The sequence below is a fragment of the Gavialis gangeticus genome, unplaced genomic scaffold (genome assembly GCF_001723915.1).
Source record: "Gavialis gangeticus isolate Ggan-Ray unplaced genomic scaffold, GavGan_comp1, whole genome shotgun sequence".
NCBI lineage: Eukaryota > Metazoa > Chordata > Crocodylia > Gavialidae > Gavialis > Gavialis gangeticus.
This window is the reverse complement of record NW_017729029.1, coordinates 16,422,614-16,445,096: the sequence shown is the minus strand read 5'-3', so window position 1 is coordinate 16,445,096 and position 22,483 is coordinate 16,422,614. Positions and strand designations below refer to the sequence as shown.

General features: G+C 43.2%; 1 protein-coding gene across 1 annotated transcript in view; it reads left to right on the top strand.

Moving 5' to 3' along the window:
- MCF2 (MCF.2 cell line derived transforming sequence) overlaps positions 1-22,483 on the top strand; it is an 84,214-nt gene that overhangs the window by 50,273 nt on the left and 11,458 nt on the right. Inside the window, exons 15-28 of the mRNA XM_019521024.1 lie at positions 1,658-1,746; positions 3,606-3,672; positions 5,612-5,727; positions 5,854-5,923; positions 6,281-6,373; positions 6,946-7,038; positions 7,338-7,463; positions 7,602-7,823; positions 11,272-11,364; positions 12,810-12,888; positions 13,696-13,759; positions 14,546-14,652; positions 14,745-14,857; positions 18,124-18,236. Of these exons, the coding sequence (XP_019376569.1) occupies positions 1,658-1,746; positions 3,606-3,672; positions 5,612-5,727; positions 5,854-5,923; positions 6,281-6,373; positions 6,946-7,038; positions 7,338-7,463; positions 7,602-7,823; positions 11,272-11,364; positions 12,810-12,888; positions 13,696-13,759; positions 14,546-14,652; positions 14,745-14,857; positions 18,124-18,236 (1,445 nt within the window). The remainder of the gene's footprint in view (positions 1-1,657; positions 1,747-3,605; positions 3,673-5,611; positions 5,728-5,853; positions 5,924-6,280; positions 6,374-6,945; positions 7,039-7,337; positions 7,464-7,601; positions 7,824-11,271; positions 11,365-12,809; positions 12,889-13,695; positions 13,760-14,545; positions 14,653-14,744; positions 14,858-18,123; positions 18,237-22,483) is intronic.

Below are 22,483 nucleotides of genomic sequence, written 5' to 3'. Positions count from 1 at the left end.
CTAAGCAGTGTAGCCTGAGCACATAGAGGGATGTGTTATGGTGAAGGCAGAGAGAAGCCTGACCGGGAGGCTTTGGCCAGAGAGCCAGGAGGGCCTGGACTTTATGTGATGGCCGGTAGGCTTATGCTTTTGTTATAGCCGGCAGGCTTATTGTTTTGTTATTGCCAGTAGGCCTATTGTTTTTGTTACAGCCGGTAGGCTTATTGTTTGGTTCCAGCCAGTTGGCTTATGGTTCTGTTGTGTATATCATCCGGAGGACCGGGTGAGGCTGTAGGGGTCTGAGGAGGCCTCACAGGAGATCCCCAGCAGTCCGGGGGTTTCCTGGGTGCCCTGTTTGGGCACCGAGCAGCGCTGGGAAGGCGCGGCAGCTGGGCACCAGTGTGGTGCGGGGTGTGGGGTTGAGACCCCAGCCCAAGAGGGCCGTACTCGGCCCAGTGAGGGCGTAAGACCCTGAGAAGGGTCAGGGGGCCAGGCACGGCTGCGTGCCACCTGAGCCCCCGGCGCCGGTGAAAGCCCGAGACAGGGCTGGCGTGTAGGCTCAGCAGAGAGAGCCAAGGGCGTGAGAGGCGCGGGAGCAGGCTCTGAGAGAGCCAAGGGCGTGAGAGGCGCGGGAGCAGGCTCCGAGAGAGCCAAGGGGCAAGGGGCGAGGCACGGCTCCATGCCACCTGAGCCCCAGGTGCGGTTGTTGGCACGAGACAGGCCCCGTGAAGGGCAAGAGGCACAGAGACAGGCCCCGGTGAGGGGAAGAGCGCGGGAAGTGCGTGGCATAGGCCCAAGGGGGGCCAGCCTGCAAGAGTAAAGCCCAGGAGGGGCTAGTATAAGGTTGGAGACACAAGAATGTCAGGAATAGCTGCGAGGCTTGGGGCGTACTAAAGGGGAGGTAGGAGGCACGCATAGCCCATAAGGCTGGGGTGCACCAAGTCACCCTGAGATCATAGGAGATAAAAGGCAGCCTCCCATATAAAACTATATGAGATCAAAGACGTGGCGGGCGAGAATTAAGAGGGTGCTGGATCTCCTAATTGGCACGGCAGGGGGACCTAGCGGGATCACGGCCGCTCCTAGGCCCTACCCCGTGACATACGCTTTAATGCCTGCACATATAGACATTAGTGTAAACCCACTTACTGCATAGTAAATTGCCGCACAGTAAATTTACTGCACAGTAAATGCACATGTAGACGTGCCCACTCAGACTCAGTTTATCAAAGCCCATCAGCATATGCAAAATTCCCATTCAAGCTGAACACAGGCTTGAGTATATAGGGCATCATTAGACTATGTACATGGCTCTCTCACGGCTCGTTTACATATTTATGCATGCCCTGTAGAATTAAGCCTTCAAATGACGCTTATACCCAGGTGCCTCATTCAGGGGCCAGGAGTCTGTTGAGCTCTGTACAGACAAAGAGATGGTCGCTATGCCACCAAGCACAACCGGTGTTTTTAGCTTGTAAGATCACATTGGAGGAACATGGCTGCTCCTGGACTGTCCCTCATTTTTAAACTGAGCACGGACATTATGTAAAGAATGTCTTAACATGCAACATATGTAATTCCAGAAGACTTCCTAAAGTAGTTCTGTGTTCTTGTTATCGGAGATCGCCTCAGGTGCGTTCCACGTACAGGTCTCTAATACGTACCATATCCATTTCAGATTGAAGTAATGCATGACTATCAAGAAAAAAGGAATTCGCTGCTTTCATTTATTTCAGACAGTGAAGACAACTTAGACACACTAAAAGGGTATGTATTGTTCCATATACCAGATGTTTTATAACGTGCTGTTCAAATGATATATAGAAAGACTTTTTTGTGCAAAATCAGAGCCCGGTTTGGACTTGTAGCTCACAGAAGGAAGCAGTCTACAGTGATTTTTTTAGTAGACTTTTCTTTAAACCAGCAGTTCCTAAACTGACAGATTGCGCACCACTAATTTAAAACAATACAACCTTACGTACCACCAGCACCAAACTGAAGTACCATTTGCACCCCTGCGTGTCATATAAAGTAATTATAGTAAATCTGGTAACACGTACCACTGACAGGTTGTCTGCATATCACTGGTGATACACGTACCATAGATTGGTCTAGACTATATACCAGGGTGGGCAAAATACATCCCATGGGCCAGATCCAACCCATGACAGGGCTTTGTCTGGCCCACGGCAGGTCCTTTGATCCACCTGGTCCAGGCACTGTCCAGCCGTGGTGCATCCAGCTGCCCCCTGGGCACACAGTGGGGCTGGGGCTTGACTGCCTTTCTAGGCAGACCAGGGAGTGACAGCTTCTTTCATCTGCCGCTGCCACTGGCCCCAGCCCCACGGTACTGGTGGGGACCTGTGGCACAGCCCCAGCCCAGCGTGCCCAGCGCCTGCTCCAGACTCGCTTGCTCATGCTAAACAGCAGCAACAGCAGTGCCAGCCAGGCAGAAACTGCTGTGGGGGTAAAGCATCTCTTCCCCCTCACTGCAGCCTCCCGGAGCCCCTGACCTTCGCCACCCCCACAATATACAAGAGCAAGACTTCATTTTGAGCTATTCTGCAATCTCCTCTATATACTCGATGAAAACACAAATCAGGACAACAATATTTTTTTTTAAATAAAATTAAAATATGTTCTTGTGGTTGCTTGATTTTTCGTATATAATTTGGGGGGGTTTTTCCCCATTCCAAAATGGCAATCCCTCTTCCCAAACGGAGTGCTTCCGGGGTGCGTCTGGACTTTTGGTGGCAAAGTTTAAGGGGTGGGACTTATGGTCCTAAGATGGTGACCTGAGGGTGGGGCAGCTGTCAAGGGGTGGGGCTACCCATGCAGCCCTCGACAGCTCGCCAAAACTCATTAAGCCGCCTTCCACCTATAATAATTGGCCGCCTCTGCTATATAGAGTATCTCAGCGGAAGGAAACGTTTCAGAACTCAATCGTAAAGTGCATGTGCTAGGGTAGTCAAAAGAAATGAGGGAAAAAGGGGAATGGGATAGTTTCAGAAGAGCGTCTATGAGTAAGAAAAGACTTCTGTTCTTTGTGTAAGACTTTGGCATGACCAGGAAGAACAAGGGAAAGGTTTGTATGTAGAACAAGAGGAAGCTTGCATATAGGATGCAAGTGCAGATCTAAGTAACGCATTTGGACAAATGTCGGGAAATAGAAGCCCAATAAAAGATTGTAAAATAGAAGCCCAACAATACTTAACCATTAAGTATGTTAATATTTGATCTCTCTAATCTACCACTTAGGGCTTATTGAATACAACTTGGCTGAGTTGTAGGTCTTCCCTAGACTCAGACAGAGAAGCAGCCTTGAGTTCACTGCACATCCATTAATAAGACGCATCTTTCCATTGCAGTGGCTGAGCTGAGAAAGCACAGAATTGCTAAGGGCATTGTTAACTGTCTCTCTCTGGTGGGTATTTGTGAAGAAGTCTGTTTGAGGCCTGAGTGAGTTAGAGCTTAGGGTACTGATTACCCTGCTAGAAACATTTCGTGTGTGCAAAGCCTGAGAGTAGGGTTAACTGCAGGTATGTTCATCCTCACTTTGCGTCATCGTGGGCTAAACTTACTGATACAAGTAGAAATACTCCATCTGTATTTCTTCTTTATTTTAGCCATGTCATAAATGAGCTAATAGAGACTGAGAGAGTATACGTAGAAGAACTGTTCACTGTTTTGACGGTGAGTGTCTTTAAACTTCATCATTACTGCTCCCTGATATGTTTGATGAAAAGGCACCTGCCACTGCCAAATAAGCAAGAATGTGATTTGGCAAATTTCTACTAAATTGCCATGGCCCAGGCGATCAGAAACCTTTCTGAATATGGTCTCCTGGCGTTTTTGATTCAGCCAACATCTGCGTGTGCAGTATGTGTCAGTACAAGCCTTTCATCTGTAATGTAGGAGAAACCTTCTGTTCACACACTAGTGTCTTGGTAACTAAATTTATCAATGGTTCGGACAGAAATACATATAGGCTGCAGTGGTGTGTGTGGATATTTGAGTACATAGAAATGCAAAATGCCCTGGATGGACACATCTAAGCTATGCTTCCTCTTCTTTCCAGAGCATATTAGATCCTGTAATCCTTCATGAGACACCTGTTAGATCCTTCATGAGATGCAGCAGTTTAAAGAAAGGGCTGGCAGTCACGGTTAACACTGACATGACTAATCTTCCAAAATTGTTTATGAGCCTGTTGTATCCTAAACTCAGGAGCAAATTCCCATTTAATATAAGGTCCATCGGTATTGCCTATGAGCAATTTTGTATTAAAGGATCCACATTTTAAAGCAGTGGGATGTGATAAATTAGATTTCATAGATTTTCAGGGTCAGAAGGGACCTTAGCAGATCATTGAGTCCAACCCCCTGCCCTGGGCAGGGAAGAGCTGTGGGGTCAGATGACCCCAGTCATGTGTTTGTTTTACTTAATTCCTTATTGCAAACTGGTTTAAGAGATACAGTGGGTGGGCCTCACGATGCATTCAGTTGTGTACAATGCTTTTTGGCTTGTAGGGACACTACGATCGTTTTATCCACAGTCAGAATCTGTCCCTTGAACTGGATGGCTAATAACGCTCTCTCTGGTCTTTTTGACAAGTCTTTCACTTGATGAATTTAGAGAAACAGGGAGAGAGGGGGGTGATACTTCTGTAAGTTATTTGGTCTTTCCAGAGGTACTAAAATACTTTTGCAGTGTGGTAGGAATGCAATCTTAGCATACACGTCTGTGCTTGTATTACTAGTAAGTTATAACCACTTATGCTGCTGTGCCAGATTATTTAGTCAAGATTTCCTTTTAGAAAATGCAGCTGGCTTCAAGCAGCAGACACTGTAACCAGGAGAGAGAAAAAAAACCATAGGCAGCAAGAATCAATGAGAAAAAGACCCTGGTATTCAGACACTGCATTGTGCAAGAGCGAAAAAGGCCCATTGATTTTTGGTATTTGATCTCTAGGAGTTTGCAGATTTCCCAGTGCCTCAGACCTTGTAAGGTTACCTGTAATCACTTCTCCCATATAAATAAGTTGTCAGTCATGTGTCTTGCATTCCTAACAACAGACATGTGTAACCAAGACAAATATTCCTCCAGGACTTTTTCCTCCGCTGTGCCGTAGCTAGGAGCAAATGTTTGTCTTATCAGTATGTAGCCTTTCTTTGCAAACTCTTCATACCCTACCATACTTGTAAATGTTTCAGCAAATAGAGGAGCAATTTTCTTCTGTGCAAGAAATCTACATTCATCTCCCAGACTCTGTGCTGCTATCTTTGGCCCCGTGCTCCCATGGACTGATGCCAAGGAGGCATCAGACTCAACTCCATGGGTACTGGAGCAGGTTGTGCTGCTCTGTGTTCCCTCTTGCCATGAGATGAAATGGTAGTATCTGGTACCAACAGAAGCTGGGGCAAGCCCTTCCTGTTGCATGGGGTGGGAAGAACGAAAAGGAAGAAACAGGGGAAACCAAGAAGATGCTGGGACTAAAAATACGTAGATAAGAAATATTCTGTAGCAAAATGAAGGTTGTTGAAATTGTATTCATATCACTTTCCATCATCTCTTTAATAGGCCAATAAACCAAGGTTATAAAAAAAGTAACGATACATTTTGCATTCTTCAGGGTTACAGAGGTGAAATGGATAACCCAGATATGATCATTCTCATGCCAGCTGTCCTAAGAAACAGAAAGGATATTCTTTTCGGAAACATGCCAGAGATCTACGACTTCCATCACAAGTAAAATACTAAACACATTTCCTTTTTTTTTTTTTATTTTTTATTGGCTTCCCTTAAAAAAAAATGATTGCCCAAGTGCTGTTTTATTCACAGTCTCATTGCGGTCTCTCTCTCAACCATTTACAGAATTTTTCTGCACAGTCTAGAAAACTGCCTTGGAGCGCCAGAAAGAGTGGGCTTCTGCTTCTTGGAGAGGGTTAGTTTCTCAATCTTCATATTTAAAATAGATGATGGAAGACCAGCTTTTCCCAGGTTGTGTAAAACTGTAGGCTACATGCATTTTGCTATACATGTCCACTTAACAGTATGCTTCTTGTAGAAGTAGACTAAGGGGGCCAAACAGCAACAAATCCCATCTGCTGTCCAAGAGCCTCCTAACAGGGGAGTAGCTGTTCCTTCTCATCCCCTTTGTTTCTTTTAAATGTACATTCTTCCAATTTGCAACTGCAACTGAAGATAAGATAAGCATTTGGTGCTCATTTTCTTCTTCTGTAAAAATTAAATAGAAGTGCAGCGTATGTTTTTAAAAATTGACTGGCTCTTCCTTTCTCAGCGAGAAGATTTTCAGATGTATGAGAAATATTGTCAGAATAAGCCGCGGTCAGAAGCTCTGTGGAGGCAATGTTCAGAGAGCACCTTCTTTCAGGTATGTTGATTATTCATGTGCCAAGCCTATTTTATCATGGGTGGATTTTTTCCCACTAAATGCAATGGCAGAGTCCTTTGCTGTGCAGCCTACTTTATTCCCTGCTCTATGCATGGATAAAACTCTCCATTGATACTAGTTTTGGATACTTGTACACATGTAGTATAGAAAACCTGCACTATAAAATATTCATTTTTATAGTTTTGGGGGTTTTTTTAAATAAAGCACCATGAGCTGTTTGATTTAATAAGGTATTTTGTAAATTAAAGCCTTAGGAGCCCTGCTGCACATTCAAAGGAAAGCTGGATAGAAACCAGTTACAGAGTGCTACACATTTTCAGTCACTATGTTTGTAACTGGTTGGCTCTTTTTATAGCCGGATAGTAATTTTTATTCTGTGATAATTACTTTGCACATAAGGCTGGTCTAAATTTATTGCACGATTCATCAGTTAATTGCATAATATATATCATGTGTAGCAGGGGCCTTCAAGTTATCCATATTAGTCTCCCGACCTGAATGACTTTTCCGAATTGTTGTCATATTGACTTAATATGAATTCTTGGTTACAGGAATGCCAAAGAAAATTAGAACACAAACTTGGGCTGGATTCCTATTTGCTCAAACCAGTACAACGTCTAACAAAATACCAGTTGCTTTTGAAGGTATTCAGATGCCTGTTTTTTAAAACAGAAAGACTTCGGAGTTTGGGAGCGGGAGGTCCATTAAGAGTAATGGATAATCATTAATCAACATTAGAGTTGCATAAGCCTTAAATATGAAATATTGCTGGAGTTTTAAACTTTCTGAATGGAGTCTACTGAAAATGTGATGCCCCCCCACAAAGAATTTAAAAAAAAAACCTACTGCAGGTAGTCTTCTGTGCTATGGCCATTTCGAGGGATATGGAGAAAGTCTGCTACACTGAAGTAAAAACATTATGGTCTTCAATTTCTGATTATAGGAGTTGCTGAAATACAGCACAAGCTGCGGTGGAGTTCAGGAGTTGCAAGAAGCTCTGGTTGCGATGTTGGATTTACTCAAGTCAGTCAACGACTCTATGCATCAGATCTCAATAACTGGATATGAGGTGAGTCAATCTGGATAATTATAAAATGAGTTGGGCATCTCAGGAGGAAGGGAAGGAGTCTCAAACATATGCAGATGTTGGACAGACCACCTTGTTGTGTGCATGTATTTCATTTTGCCATTTTATCTATTGCGTCAGGGAGACTTGAGTGAGCTTGGAAAAGTATTGATGCAAGGATCCTTCAGCGTTTGGGCGGGCCACCGGAAAGGCCCCACGAAAATGAAGGACCTGGCCCGATTCAAGCCAATGCAGAGGCACCTTTTCCTGTATGAGAAAGCCTTGGTGTTCTGTAAGAAGAGAGAAGAGCATGGAGATGGATACGATAAAACCTCCTCCTACAGCTTTAAGCACTTTTTGAAAGTAAGGACCTCACCTCACAAAGCAAATTTGCCTTTCAGAACTGAGAAAACATTCTTGATTTAATAGGCAAAGTAACCCACTCTCAGCTTTTAATAGTCCCAGGGTGCTGCTGGCTACTGCCATGCAAATCGAAAGGGCCCTTGTTGGTTTTGAAGACTCCCAGCAGAGAATGAACCTAACACCCCATGTGTTTTAGACATGCAGGTTAGTCTAAACTGCGGTTTAGACATCGTTTGTGCAAATGTGAAGAAGCAAAACCCTGTCCCCAGGCCACATGGGAGAGGGAGGTGTCATCCCAAGCTTCTTAGCACCAAAGCCATGAGGCCTCTTGGTTAGAGCAACCTCTCTTGGCCTCCCCTGGAGCAGCCTGCTCCTGTGTCCTGCTTCTGGAGGTGAACACCCCAGTGCTACCAATGACCTGACTACCTGGGTGAGTACCTAGGCATGTAAATAGGCAGCTCCTCTTCTTGTCTTGCTACCTTCCCTCCTTTGGCAAGGGTTCATTCCACTAAAGTAATGTCAATAAGAAATAGGACATGGTAAAATTCAGGGCATGTCCCAAGATGTCCCAAGGCACCCATAGGTTATTAGCAAGTGCCAACCGAAACAAAAAAAAAGAAACCTGGAAGACTCAATCCATGACTTCTCTGTGTCCTGGAGCTACCTTTCCTTGGGGTCCCTTCACTCTGTCTTGTCAAAATTCATCAAGTGTATCGAGGCTAATCGTTGCAGTAAAAATGCTAGAAGCAAGATTTGCTTGGTACTATCCAGTTGGTTCAGGATAGATCATGAGCTTCCCAGTGTATTCCATGGGAGAAGCATTTCTGGTTTCCTCTGTGCCTATAAAATGCCTAGCTCTTAATGAATGATAATTGGATGTGAGTGTTAGAATTGAACAAATAGATATTTAGGGCTGAGCCCCCACACTGGATATTGCTGAGGTTGGAGGATTGAACCGTACCAATATGGAGAGTGTCTTTCAGCATCTTATGCTCAATCAAACTTGTTCAGGTCATAGGCACATTAGCAGCTGCAAGAGGAGACCAGTAATCCCAGACTATATGTCTAAACACAGTATATTTTTCCAGCCAGTATATTTTCTTGTTTTGAGCACTTTTCTGTACCAGGCCATGTAGGAAAAGCACCTGTTTTACTCTCAAAGATATGAAAGCAGCCATGTGGGGCATCCTCATTCAGAGGAAAGCATCCAGCATAAAGGAAAGGGTGACCAGCCTTGCTTTATGTTAGGTTATATCTCATTTTCCAAGTGTTTATGCTGCCAAGCTGAGAGATTTGTGGCAAGAGAATATTTCTTCTTCAGCATTGCTGGCCTGAGGGCAGAAACATGTTTCGGGAGCTCTGAGTTTGTTTGATTCGTGATAACATCAGAGCATCATTTTTCCTGGGAAGAATGTTTTTTCAGAGATCCATAATTTAAGAAATCTGTTTTGTGGAAGTGATGCAGTTGAGAAATCTATAAAAAATAATTTCATTTGAGCGCTATATATCCATGAGATTGGAGATAAATATTTTAGAGGGCTGCAGTTTCTGAGGAGGGCTAACTTAATACTATTACAGTAAACTTATTCCTGGCATCTTTCTTCCCCATTCTAGTAGTGTATTATCCAGACGAGCATTGCAATCACCTTAATGATATTTGGGTAACAATGACTGCATTGCTGAAAAACTCCCTAACCTGCCTGCCAAAAAAAGTATGATAATAGCAGAAGTTGCAGCATTGGGAAACAAATTATTCACAGCCAAGTTTTCAAAGCGACTGCCTTGTATTCTTCATTAAAGAGCAGAACAAAACAGGTTTGGGTCTGGCTTCTTGGACAATGCCCACACTAAGCATCACAGACCAAAACTTTCCAAAGCAGATTGCCATTTATTTGTGGAGGTTGAGGGTATGAAGCAGGTAAATAGTTCTTGAATGTGGATGTTTAGTGGATAGGTCTAGTGAGTGGGTTTCCTGACATAGCTTTGACCAATGGATCCTAGTCCATGTAGGTACCAGGGATTTTGTAAAGCGTCAGTCCAGTTTTGTATTTAACCCAAGGGCTATGACCAATTTATTGCTGCTCACGGACATACCTTTTTCTGTATCCAGGAATAATTCTGCCTCCGAAGTTCACAGAGAATGATGCAATTTATATCCACAGTGTTTCAGATTCACTTGCAGAAACTAGGAAAGCTAATTAGCACCTTGCTGCCTCTTTATTCTTTTTTTTTTTTTAAATTTCTTTCCTGAGGGCATCTTTCAGACTTATTGATATTGGTGCCAACTTTTTAAAAGCAGGTAGGAACAGAAGGTTTACCCAGGTTGTCCAATTTCTACATTGTCTCGGTGTTTCAGACATAAAGCTGCGCACGTGTGTGTTTGCGTGGTGTGCAATGGTAACTTTAGACGGAGGTTCCCCTTCTGCAAGGTGCATTTGTATCTTATGAGGTTTATTTCATGTGGTTCTCTTGAGCAGCTTAAGATGACATATGGCACAAAATGCATTATTAGCAGAGCTAGTTCAAAGTATTATGTGGGGGGGGGTTCTCCTATTTTTCATCGTATACCAATTAGCTGTATGTCCTTGATACACTTTGCTGAAAAAAGTCAACAAGCAGCACGCTAATTCACCACCTTTTGATGAATGAACCAAATAATAAAAAGTAGCACAGCATAAATTGCTGGTGTGTCAGTAATCGGGTGCTAGGTTTAGCAGACTGGGGAAAGGCTTAACCAAGGGCTAAGAATTTCCTGGGCTTTGATCCTAGTCTGAACCGTTGATTCACCGAGTCTTTCTGTGCAAACCTGTGATCTCTTTGTACCTGGCACCCTTCCAGCCAAATATTCAAAGCCAGCCTAGGATTTTGTGTGCCCGTCTTTAGGCAAACTAAGCCCGAGTCTCAGAGGAAATTTGTGGCGCCTGGTTCTTCTGAGAGCTAGTCTCAAAGCTGCCCAGGTGGGATATCTGAAATATTTACCCCTTGTTTGGAAGCACACAGGCATTAGCCTTTCAGGGAGAAAAGTGGATAAAAAGTAGAATTTGGAAACTTTGATGCTCTATCTGAAACAAAGGGTGCATTTTTCTTGCAAACTTCAAACTTTCTCATCACCGTAAGTTGACATCATGGTGGCAGAGGACTCAAACCCTGTCTTCTAGGTTGCTCCTGTTCATCTGTGAATGCAACAAAAAGCCCCAAAGACTTGCTCATAGGTTCAAGAAAGCTTTCCTAGAGGTTACAGACAAAAAGAACAAGGTGAACAACTGCAGATAAGGATGTTTATTCACAACTGAAAACACATCATTGATTAAATATGTTACTGTTAAGGAAATAGGCTGGTACGAGGGTGGAGGCAAGATCGCATTAAGATTCCTGCAGGAATTCAGGATGAAAATGCGTAAGGCATTTAATTCAAAGGACACTTCATTTTTTATTTTTTTTTAAACAGATGAATGCAGTTGGCATCACTGAAAACGTGAAAGGAGATCATCGAAAATTTGAGATCTGGTATAGTGGACGGGAAGAGGTGTACGTTGTACAGGTTTGTCATTTTAAAGTGCAGTGTATAACTGTGTTTTTCAGCACAGTGTTTAAATTGGTGCGCCATCAACCCACAGAGAATGGCCTGTCTCTACATGAAGTAGGCGTATGGGCTGGCAAATAGGTTTGGACCGGTTTGGTTTGGTTCCCTTGCTGCTCTATTAAGCAGATAGTTCTATAATAGATTAATAGCATATGGTCCTGCAAAATCAGCACTCAGCAGTGTCTTCACTGGGATGTGCTAATGACTCCTGGCCTACAATAAAGGCATATTGTGGAAATTGTGACTTGGAGCAATAAGTATACAACACCTTTTGATAGGATAGGTATTCTAGAAGCAGGCTGAGACCCATTGCCCAGCTCTTCAGCAGGTCACCCGGCAGGCTGCCATGGACTTTTGCCTTCAAGGGACCATACTTCTTTCCAGTATCAATGAGTCAATCAGTGAGCTGCCGGTGCCGTGATAGAGCTTCATTTTTGGACACCCATCCCTGTTTGGATGGGAAATTTTGTTGAGCAACTCAAGTTTGTTTCTCGAAGTCCTTTTCCCAGGCAGTCATAATGGATGTCTTTTCACATCATAGAGTCACACTGCAAGGTTGACTTGTTGCTGTATGTGAGACATGATGGACCTTTGTTTAGGACTTGTCTTTTAATAGATGTCTACTCTTGCTGTATTGGTAGAGTCCTGGGAGTGGATTGTTATTGGAGATGGAGCCTGTCACAGAGGACAGTGGTTTCCAAAAGTTGGATCCTTGTTTAACTGTTTATTCAGGAAGATCGCAAGCCCCCTCCCAGGGCTGTGTTGCTGGCTGTGTTGCTGATTGAACTGAACTGGCTATTAACAGACATTCATAACTCCTGTATACAACAGGAGCCCCTGATCACATGCCTTTTTGGACTTCTTACTTTGCTAGCATTTTTTTAAATAAAATTCTAAATGGAAAAGTTAAGCTGACTTTATATTTTTCATGAAAATCCCCTTGTGAAATAGTAAAGTATTTTCAAATTGCGTTGCGTTGCTTTACACTCTTGAACCAGCTTAGTCCCTCATGTAGAAATGTGGCTGTCTAAGGCAATTTTAGACCCAAAGGTGTTTGGGGAAAAGAAGTAATGAAACACCTCTCTACTTTTTGATTGTACTGTTTGTACTAGAAAGCAGTTTAACTGCACTCGTATTGTAATGACCTCTCTCCATTAACTGTGTTTATTAATCCAATTTGTTATTCAAATATAAATATAGTTATTTGAATGTCATAGGGGACATTAGCTCATTCTGGAAAAGCGAGAACATTTTCAGTGTAACAGCTGTCAGAGTCTGTAACCTAGCTTTAATTAACAGCGCATTCCAAAAAATTGTGGTTCAGAAACCTTAGCTTCAGCCCTATTACTGCAATAGGAGATTTGATTCAAGCAATCAAAATTCAAGTAGTTCTCTTCTTGCAGGCCCAAACAGTAGATCTAAAGATGGCGTGGTTAAATGAAATAAGAAAAATTTTGTTCAAGCAGCAGGAGCTTATAAAAGGTATGTTGGAGCCTTTCATCATGGCTTTCACTACAGCTTTCTAATTCTTGCACTGCTAAGCTGCCAACACAACCAGTTTCACCAAAGAAACAGTGGCTTACCTGTTTTCCAGCAGAAAGCTAATAAGGTGCCTTAATGAGGTCTCCTGTTATGGAGACTTTATTTTTTAAAAATGCACTAGTTTAATGGGAAGTGTAAAGCAAACAAATGCATGGATGCATTTTTGCATCAGCATTTGGATGTTTTTCAACTTTTATATTTGCTCTCTTAGGCCCTGATTCAACAAGGTGTCTAAGCTTTTGCCTAACTTTTAAGTACGGTAAAAGTCCCATTGACCTCAGGTCTACATGCAGGCTTAGTGTTGAATTTGTACTGGCATGGTGTACTAAATCACTACAGGACAGTTTAGGGTTAGATTTGTACTAATATGCTGTACTGAATCACTACATGAAGGTTTAGGGTTGGATGTGTACCAATAAGCTGTACTGCATCATTACATGAAGGGTTAGTGTTAGATTTGTACTAATACGCTGTACTGAGTCACTACATGAAGGTTTAGTGTTGGATTTGTACTAATGTGCTGTACTGACTCACTTTAACTCTCCAGTTTGCAAAAATTGCTCACTTAGACTTTGCAGTCTTTGGTGCACTTCACTGAGATCCTACCGAGCCTTTAGAAAATGATGGGAGCGTTGGCTGAATAGACAGAAAAAAGCTGTGCTTTTAAAATAACCCTTTGTATACAAGGTCTGTGAGTGATTTGACAAAAGGCATTAAACTAACACAGTATTTGCAACCCATTCACAGTGGAGAAACAGCAACCCACTTCGTGCACAGACCAGGTCCAGCTTTCTCCTCCACTGAGCGATGGGTATGTCAGACAGCCTACACAAAGGTCATTTTCTTTCTTTGTTATTTAAGCACAGGCTTAAACTGAAGGTCACCTACGTAGTCCTTGGGCTAGATGTACACCCCATCTGAGTGCCTTGAAGCCATGTGAGCAGGAAGGGACAGTGTCAAGGGGTTCTGGAAGCTATATATCCAGATGAAAAGTATTCCCACTGGCATACAGTGGAGAACAGCTGTAAGGCTGCTTCTAAACCTGGGCATGGGGAGAGGGTAATGGAGACCCAAGGAGCATCTTGGCATTGGGGCAGATGTGTGCAGTGCTGTGGAGATCCTGGACAGTGCCATAGTCTGCAGGACAACCCGAGGAGACTGTTGTCACTTAGCCAAACCCCAGGGAGTTGCATTAACTCTGCTTCCGTTTTCCTTTAAGCAGAGCACAGAATCTCATCTTCTCTTAAACAACCGGAGCCTGGGATCCTGCCGTAGGGCAGTGCACTGAACTCCCACACAAGTGAAAACACTCTGAGCTTTGGCTGTAGAAAGCATATCACCATGGAGAATATGGTTAGGAAAAATCAAGAGCCAATGTTATGTGAAACTTGGACAAAGCAATTGCATTTAGCAATGTTTTCTCGTTCTTTCTTCCCACTGGACCCCCAAACCACACCCCAAACCTAGATGATGTGCCTTCAGGGCCACTGATGTGCTCAGAAGCACCTTCTAGCACATGCTTATTTCTGACTCTGGGCTTCTCAGAATGTTCCAGATTTAAAATGTGATGACACCTGGTTTCTTGTGACTGTTTCAGAAAGCAGCAGAGAGCCTCCATAAGCTCCGAGGAAAACGATTCTGAACGAACCAGTCCTATAATGTTGGACAGCGTCCTCCTCTCACCTCAAAACAAGCCAAACAGAAGTAAGTGCAATACGCAGTGTGCCCTTACATTGTCATGCCCTGTGTATTTGGGTCACCTCAACCAGGATCTTGATTTACGTGTTTTCTTGCAGGTTGGCCAGGAATGTCACAATCAGTCGAAATCTGTGAAGGACTGGAGGACTGGTCCTGCAACAATTACCTTTCCAATTGCTCAGACACGGAAGAAGAAGATGGAAGCCAGTTGGTTAGTAATGCATTACAAGGCATATTAAGTCATGCGACTCTTAAGTCTCTGTGATAAGATTCCTCCCTTTTGTTAAATTCTGCAGTGGCTTATGTCATGGTGTGGGGTGTCTAAGCCCAGGGGGATTGATCTGGACTGTTGGGGTTTTCTCAGGCTGGATGACTCATGTCTGGTGGTGGGGTGGCCGCTTGTTGGTATAGCTACCGGAGCCGCTGCATTGGTACAGCTCTGGGAAACCAAGGGGAGAACACTGCCACCACCACTCATCCTTCCTTTTCCCCCACCAGTGACAACTAAAGACCTTAAATTTTGCAGCAGGTGAAGGGATGGGGGGTGAGTGGTAGCAGTGTTCACCCCCTGAGTTCAAGAGCTGCACCAACAGTGCCTCTTGCAACTGCTGTGACAAGCCTACCAGGTCACAATTTACACACTTGCAGGTATCTCTGTTTATTCGCTCGGATAACTGTTTTAATCTAAGAACATAAGGACTAGGGACAGAAATTACATATAAACTGGTATAAGTGATCAAAAACCAGTTCAAATCTGTGACACAGCAGAAGTTAAGTGCACACAGGGTGCTTATGCACATGCTTCAGGAGTGTGTGTGTGTGGTGAGGGGGGTGCTGCAAAAGGTTGCTTTAATTAAGAATGGCCCCAAGAGCTGCTCTAATTAAAGCACCCAGAGCATCTTGTGTATCAGTGTCCCTCTGCTGAAAAATGGCAACGGGGGTGCTTCAATTAAAGCTCATTGAACAAGCTATAGTTAAAACATCCCCACCACCATTTTTCAGTGCAGGGACACTGATACATGAGATGCTGGAGTCTGCTGGAGCACGGTAATTACCACACTCCATCAGGCTCCCATGCACTGTACTTACAGCACGTCAGAGCCACCTTGCTGCTCATGTATAGGCACCCATAAACTGCTTTCAAAATGGTCAAAATGCAGGTTAGGATAAACCTGGATGGATGCAGTATCAGACTTAACTGCTTTAGGTTAAATCGGTCTATTAAACTTCTGTCCAAGATCCCCTCTAGAGTCACAGTCCCCCCAGCATCCCAGGATACTTGCACCTCCCCTGAAAAACCCTCCCCGACTCCTTGCAGGGTGGGCGGGCTAACCTTGACCCGTGCTTTCTGCTCCAGCCGAGCAGGGAGGAGTGCTCTAGCATCCTCTGGCATGGGTCACGGCAGGCACGTGGCTGCATTTCCTGAATCAAAAGTGAATGTCTGTTCACTTGCTTATCAGTTCAGACTATGCAGCTTAGACCAACCTGCGAAGACTGAATCAGTTCAGCCACCAGCTTTTTGACTGCCTGGACTTAGCCAAGAATTGCCATACTGGGTCAGACCACTGGTCTACCCAGCCCAGTATTCTGTCTCCAACAGTCTATGCAATCAAATTCCTGTATCATCTCAACTTGGAAAGTTAAGAGAAGAAAGGGGAATATGTTGAACCAAGGTATCTTGAAACCAATTTTAGTTTTTTAACAAAAAAATGCCAATATGGGTCATGTTTCGGATGTTTTTATCTATTTCCATTGAAAGACTGCCAGCCTTCCATTCTCTGGATTTTCATGTATCTGGGTTTTTTTTTTTTGCTAGAACTTTTAATAACAATTATAAAAAGGATGTAACCACTTAAGAAAGAAACAATTTCATCAACATCAAAAACATATTCATACTTCATTAACTTCCAATTACCATCTGGTTACATTTCAGCTCAGATTGCTGAAATAGGAGCCTATTAGTCAATGAAACACTCCCCAGATTAGGGAGCAGGCAACCCACGAAGCAAATCAGCAGTGCTCCAAGGAAGGAGAAACCAGAGTCAGATTAAAGGGGAGATCACCCTGAGGTGGCAAAATTGGTCTCGTTCCCAAAGCACAGGACTGTCAGTACTGAGACTGGGCTTGTTTTCTGGCTCTTCAACAGACCCTGTAACCATGAGCAGACTCCATAAACATGAGCAAGTCATTTAGCTTTGGCTTTCTGCCTCCTGGGATGCAGAGGTTTTGTTCCTGGAAATTGTAATTGGCTGATACAGTTGCAAAGGGCTGTCATTAATCATGACACTATGATGTTCATAAGCAGCCTTTATACTACCTGTCTGCAGCTTAAGTTGACATGCCACCACCTTGGTATCATTTACCAGTGGTTCTCAACCTTTTCAGATTTAAGGCAACCCTCATTAGAGTCAAGGCACTCTTTGGAAAATGCCAGCTCTTAGCTTTCACTTGTTTCTTGACTACAGAAAAATAATAGAACCGTTCTTCTCCTGCAGAGAGCTCAGAAAGACTGCAACAGGGCAGAATGCTCTTGACACTCTGGATTCCTATTTGAAACCTTGGGGGCTGTCTTGTGAATAACCTGTAGGTGTTTGCACACCAACTGTTGTGTGGCATCCTTAAAAGGATCTCAAGGCACCCCAGGGTATGCATCATCCTGGTTGAGAATCATTGCCCTTTATTCACAAAGCCTTGAGTCTCCTTCCCTGTACCCACAATTCATACACCATCCAACTTACCTGTCTCCAGTCATCCAGGACACATTTCATGTCAGGGGTATACATCTTCACCCTTTGTTGTAAATTTGGTACTGCCCTTCAGTCTGAACAGCCCCCATCTCCTGTACAAGCCGCCCTTTTTAAAGCAATCTTGCAATAATTCTGTTTCCAAAACAGTGGGTCATTCTACACAGCAGCTCATTTTTATTTAATTATTTCTTTAACCCATTTTATTACTGTGCACACTAGGAGAGAAGCACAGGGTGAACCTCTAATTGCATCAGTAGCTAAGCTATCTTGCAGTGCCATCTGTAATATGCTGTATTAATGCCACAATGTCTAATGTATTGTGACTTGCTACAGAAAAATCATAAAATGTGGCAAGTCAAAATAGTACCAGAAAAAAAACAGCATTTTTTAAATAGGTACTAATTTTTTTTTTTTGCAGGGAGGACGCGGGTGGGGAAGCAAGTGGTTTTCACCATCAATGGATTTTTCTTTCATAGCATGTTATCAGTTGCTGCATATATTACACTAATTGTCTTTTTCAGATAAAAATGTGTTTTCGAAGTGTTAAGAAGAAGAGTTGTACACATGCTTACCTCCTACATTGTTGCCTGATTGATTATTATTGAAGAAGCCAAAGGACTACCCGTTTCCCCGTGGCACTCATATATGAAGACTTTACTTTACAAAACAATTAATTAGGCAGTGTTTTGAAAAGGAGTTTGTGCAAAGTAATTTTGTATTAATGTTCCAGTCTCCAGGAAAATACAAAGCCCTAGCAGACTGCAAGAAAGGAGGATCTGAAGATCTGCTGGTTAAGAATGGGGATGTGATTCAGCTTTTACAGGAGGATGGTGAGGGACAGTGGTAGGTGTTTTGACTTTCTTTGCTCCTTCCCTCTGGGACCTACAAGATAATGATGTCTAGCCCAACTGAACTGCTCGCATAGCTGCCTTGTGTTTTTTCATGTGTGTACCTTACCAAGAAAACAAACTACAAATGATGGAGTCCATTGTTACTAGTTTAGGCCCCTGGAAATTGTGGCCAAGTTTCCCTTAACAGCTGGAATGAGTTATGGTAACTTCAAATACATTGCAAAGTGGCCTTTTAAATGTTTAAAATGACGCCTTGAATAACTGCTCTTGGTCCTTTCTTTGTCTTCTCCAGCTCAGCTCATGGCTTCATTCCTCCAGGCATATTATTATTATTATTATTATTATTATTATTATTATTATTATTATTAATAATAATAATAATAATAATAATAATAATAATAATAATAATACTTACCAGTTACAAGGCATTTTCCTTCTCTGAATGGCTTTACAAGAGTTTACTAATTAATGCCTACCATGCCATTTGGTAGGGTTATTTAAAGCTGGGGCTTGCAGGTGAGGCTTCACAGCAGGTTTTCAGCTTTCAGCTGGGAATACTGCCTAGGAAATCACCAGACCTGATCTCATGCATGTCAAACCAGGATCTTCATTCTCTCAGAGGACACGATGCTCTCTTGCAGTCTTTGCAGCAATTTGGCCCAGAGTCCTGGCTGATTTTCCTTCTTTTCAGGTTGATTTATTTCTAACTTGTCAGTCAGAGCCTGGAAGTGCTTCCTTGGGTCTCAGTATGAATGCAGTCAGCATGCTCCGGCAGCACTGTGTATATGCTCCTGGGTTTTGGGGATATGTGTACATGCATGTGCAAGAGAAGGGTTATCAAAAGCCTGAGCTGGAGTTGTGCACTGACTAACCTGTAAGGGTGCAGCTACAAAATTCCCTTAAGGAGATTCCTAGCCAAGATCTAGTCATTGGTATTTTCAGATAAATGGAGCTCGATATGCAGGACATCAATGCATAAAGCAATGAAACCAGTTTTGCTGAGTGCATTGCTGCTTCAGTGGAACAAGCCCATTCACTGATACTGAAACATTTAGCAAATATATGTAGATTTCCTCCCTTTTTATTGTTTGGGAAAAAATTCTGCAAAATGCAGCCTGCCAGACTTGGCATTTTAAAACCTTTATTTTTATTTGAACAATTTTTGTTCCAACATTTCTTCTTTTATTTTATTTTTTTTTTACAGACACAAAATGTCAACAGCTCAAAATCAAAAGGTGTCGTTTTAATTTTGTTAAAAGAAGCTGTTTCAGTCGAACCAAAATGATTTTTTCCCCCAAATTTGTTATTTGCCAAACTCTTTTAAATGATTTTTTTAATTCTAAACTGGAGGAATTCATTATTATTTGTATGTTATAATTTGGGGAGGGAAAACAGTGAACCAAAAACATCTATTTCTTTGATCTTATTGTGTACTGGAGACTGTAGCATGAACGTGCAGTAGTGCCCTCTACTGATGGGCTGTCAGTCCTGACTGGCTCTCTAGCAGTTTTGAGAGAGAGAGTCCAAATTAAGCTCTCTGTTGCGGCATCTACACATGCGCTTTACTGCAGAGTTGACTAATTAGCTCCACAGTAAAGCATCACCATCCACATGTGCAGTGCTATTAGGCTGGAGTAAATTAATTAACTCTGCTATAGGATAGTACTGCCCGACACAAGTACTGTCCTATGGTGGAGTTATTTAGTGCACCACAACGCACATGTAGGAAGTGAGGGGGGATGGCTGGGGCACCAGGGTGCTACGGTGTGGGGGCTGCCTGCCAGCTACCCCGCACAGTAACGCTCTCTTGCCCCAATCAGCCCCTCCGCAGCACGTTGAGCCAGACAGAGCAGCTCCAGGCTGGCAGGCTGGCTGCCCCACCCCCCCAGGCTCCCTGTATCTTAAAATCCTGCCTTTTATCCTTACATGTTAGTTCACTCCTGGCAGCGCTGGTGAGTGAGCGGTGTTTGTTCAGTAATTTGGGCTGATGTAGGGCTTGGAGCAGCTACTGTGGTAGGCACCATACATGGGCATGGCAAGAGACATGGGCAAGGGGATTCTGTATCTAGTAATATTAGGTATTATCTATTATTGTTGTGTAGTAGCTATTATGCAAGGAAACTGGTATTATCCCCATTTTACAGATGGAGAACTGAGGCACAGAGATAGATAGTTTCTTGATTCTAATAGAAAGAAGTAACAGCGCCAAAAATCAGCTCCATCTCTTTGTGTCACGGTGCGGCATCATACCCCTGAGACCAAACAGTGATCCTGGATAGGTGAGAACTAGATATGGCAGTAGTCTGGAACAAAAGTGGTGAAAAATGGCAAGGATGTACATGGCACCAAATGATGCTGCACTTCTGAAAGATGTAAAACAACCAATGATAAGCAGTAGTGGTGGGCTAGACAAAGACTGGGAGCAGGGAGGTCTTGAGTTCCCAGCTCTGACACTGACTCCCTTTATAGCTTTAGGCAAATTACTTAACCTCCGTGCATCAGACAGCCCTTTATAGCTAGGGTTACCAATTTATATTTACCTGCATCACAAGAGCATCAAAGGGAATTTGGAATAATATAGGCTGGTTAAGTGTTATCAAGAAAACATTACAATTTATTATGTAATAAGTTTAAAAAATGATTAAATTCATGTCAGGTGGTAAAGATGCCTTGGTTATATATATTTGTAAATAAAGCATTTGACTGAGATGGAGCCATTAAAGTCTTAGTTTCAAACCTGGCTACCTTGCCCCAAGCCCAATAATATCAATGCTTATGTGTAAAAACTTATAAAAAGATAATAGGCAATATCACATAACATTCTATGATTTTATAGTAAAGTAATATAAGTGCTTCTGGTTAGGTTCACTGAATTCAGTCAGACTGTTTGTCTGACTAAGATTATTTATGGCTATAAGGATTTGCAGGTGCATAAACATTGATTTAGATGCTTTCTTTTAGGCAGCCTGCCCCGGATTCAGCAAAGTACTTGAGCCTGGTCCTAATCTCATTGAAGTGCTTTGATGGATCCAGGCCACATATTTGAACAGCATCTATGTTCTGTAATTTTTTTACAAATTAGTCATGACAATTGCATGCGAACTGTCATTTCCTGCTGTAAAACCGCTAACCTTTTCCACTACTACGTTTATCATTCGAAGGTTGGTGAAAAACCTTAACAGAAGAAAAGAAGGCTGGATTCCCGTCAACAGTTTGCAGATAGTAATTGGTGACTGTAGGTTTCGGCATGCCAAAGTTGCAGGTATCATATGATAAGCCGACATGAACCCTTTCAAAACTCAGCTGAGGCTTTTTAAACCATGCCTTGCATTATGTGTTGTGTATTAGATCCAGCTGTGTAAGCTGCAACAGGAAAAAAACAAGAATTAATAGAAAAGCAAACTGCTCCAAAAAACCTGCAGAAGTCTCATGATAAGCTGCGGCTCATTTGTTGGCTCATTAAGACTCTCCTGTGATTTTTTTTTTTTTTAGGAATGAGGCCCTGGTAAAATCACAGCCACCATTTGTAAAGTTAGATGCATTTGTAGGAGCACTTGGTCTGGTTTGCTGAGAGCAGGGACGGCGCTCTGCAACAGAGGGACTTGCATGGCTACATGGTCTACTCACTGCAGTTTGGACCCTCATGGGAATATAAAATCATCTAGCCGTCCCCAGCCAAAGTCTTTTGAAGGGAGCAGTTTCATTAACTTCACTGGCCTTTGCAACCAGCCTGGACAGGTCTCCCCAGTGTTCACCCAGCTGCTAGCTCCCTGCTAGCAGTGGTCAAGTTCATTAGCTACGTGTCACTGGGTTTCCGTGGAAGACTCCTAGATTCAAAAATGTGTTTTTATCATGCAGTGTCTTGGCACAAATCCAGAGACAAAACGATCTAACTGCAGAACAAATGACACGGGGGGAACACTATTAGACTCCCTTTTCATTTCTGCATATATTGGACAGCTGCTTGCCTTTAATAGCATCCTACCACAGCAGGAGTAAGCAACCTATGGTCCATGGGCTGGATCCAGCCCGCGGGCATGAGACATGGGGGCATTCAGCGGCAGGGGGCTTTGACTGCAGGTGCTCTCCTGTGCCACTGTGGGGACAAGAGGCAGTGTGGCCCAGTCCTAGTGCCCACCAACCTCTGACCCATGGTGGGTTGTTCCAGCCCACAGCCAAAAAAAGTTGCCTACCCCTGGACTGCACCATTGCAAGCAAGAAATAGAGCTGGGAGCAAAT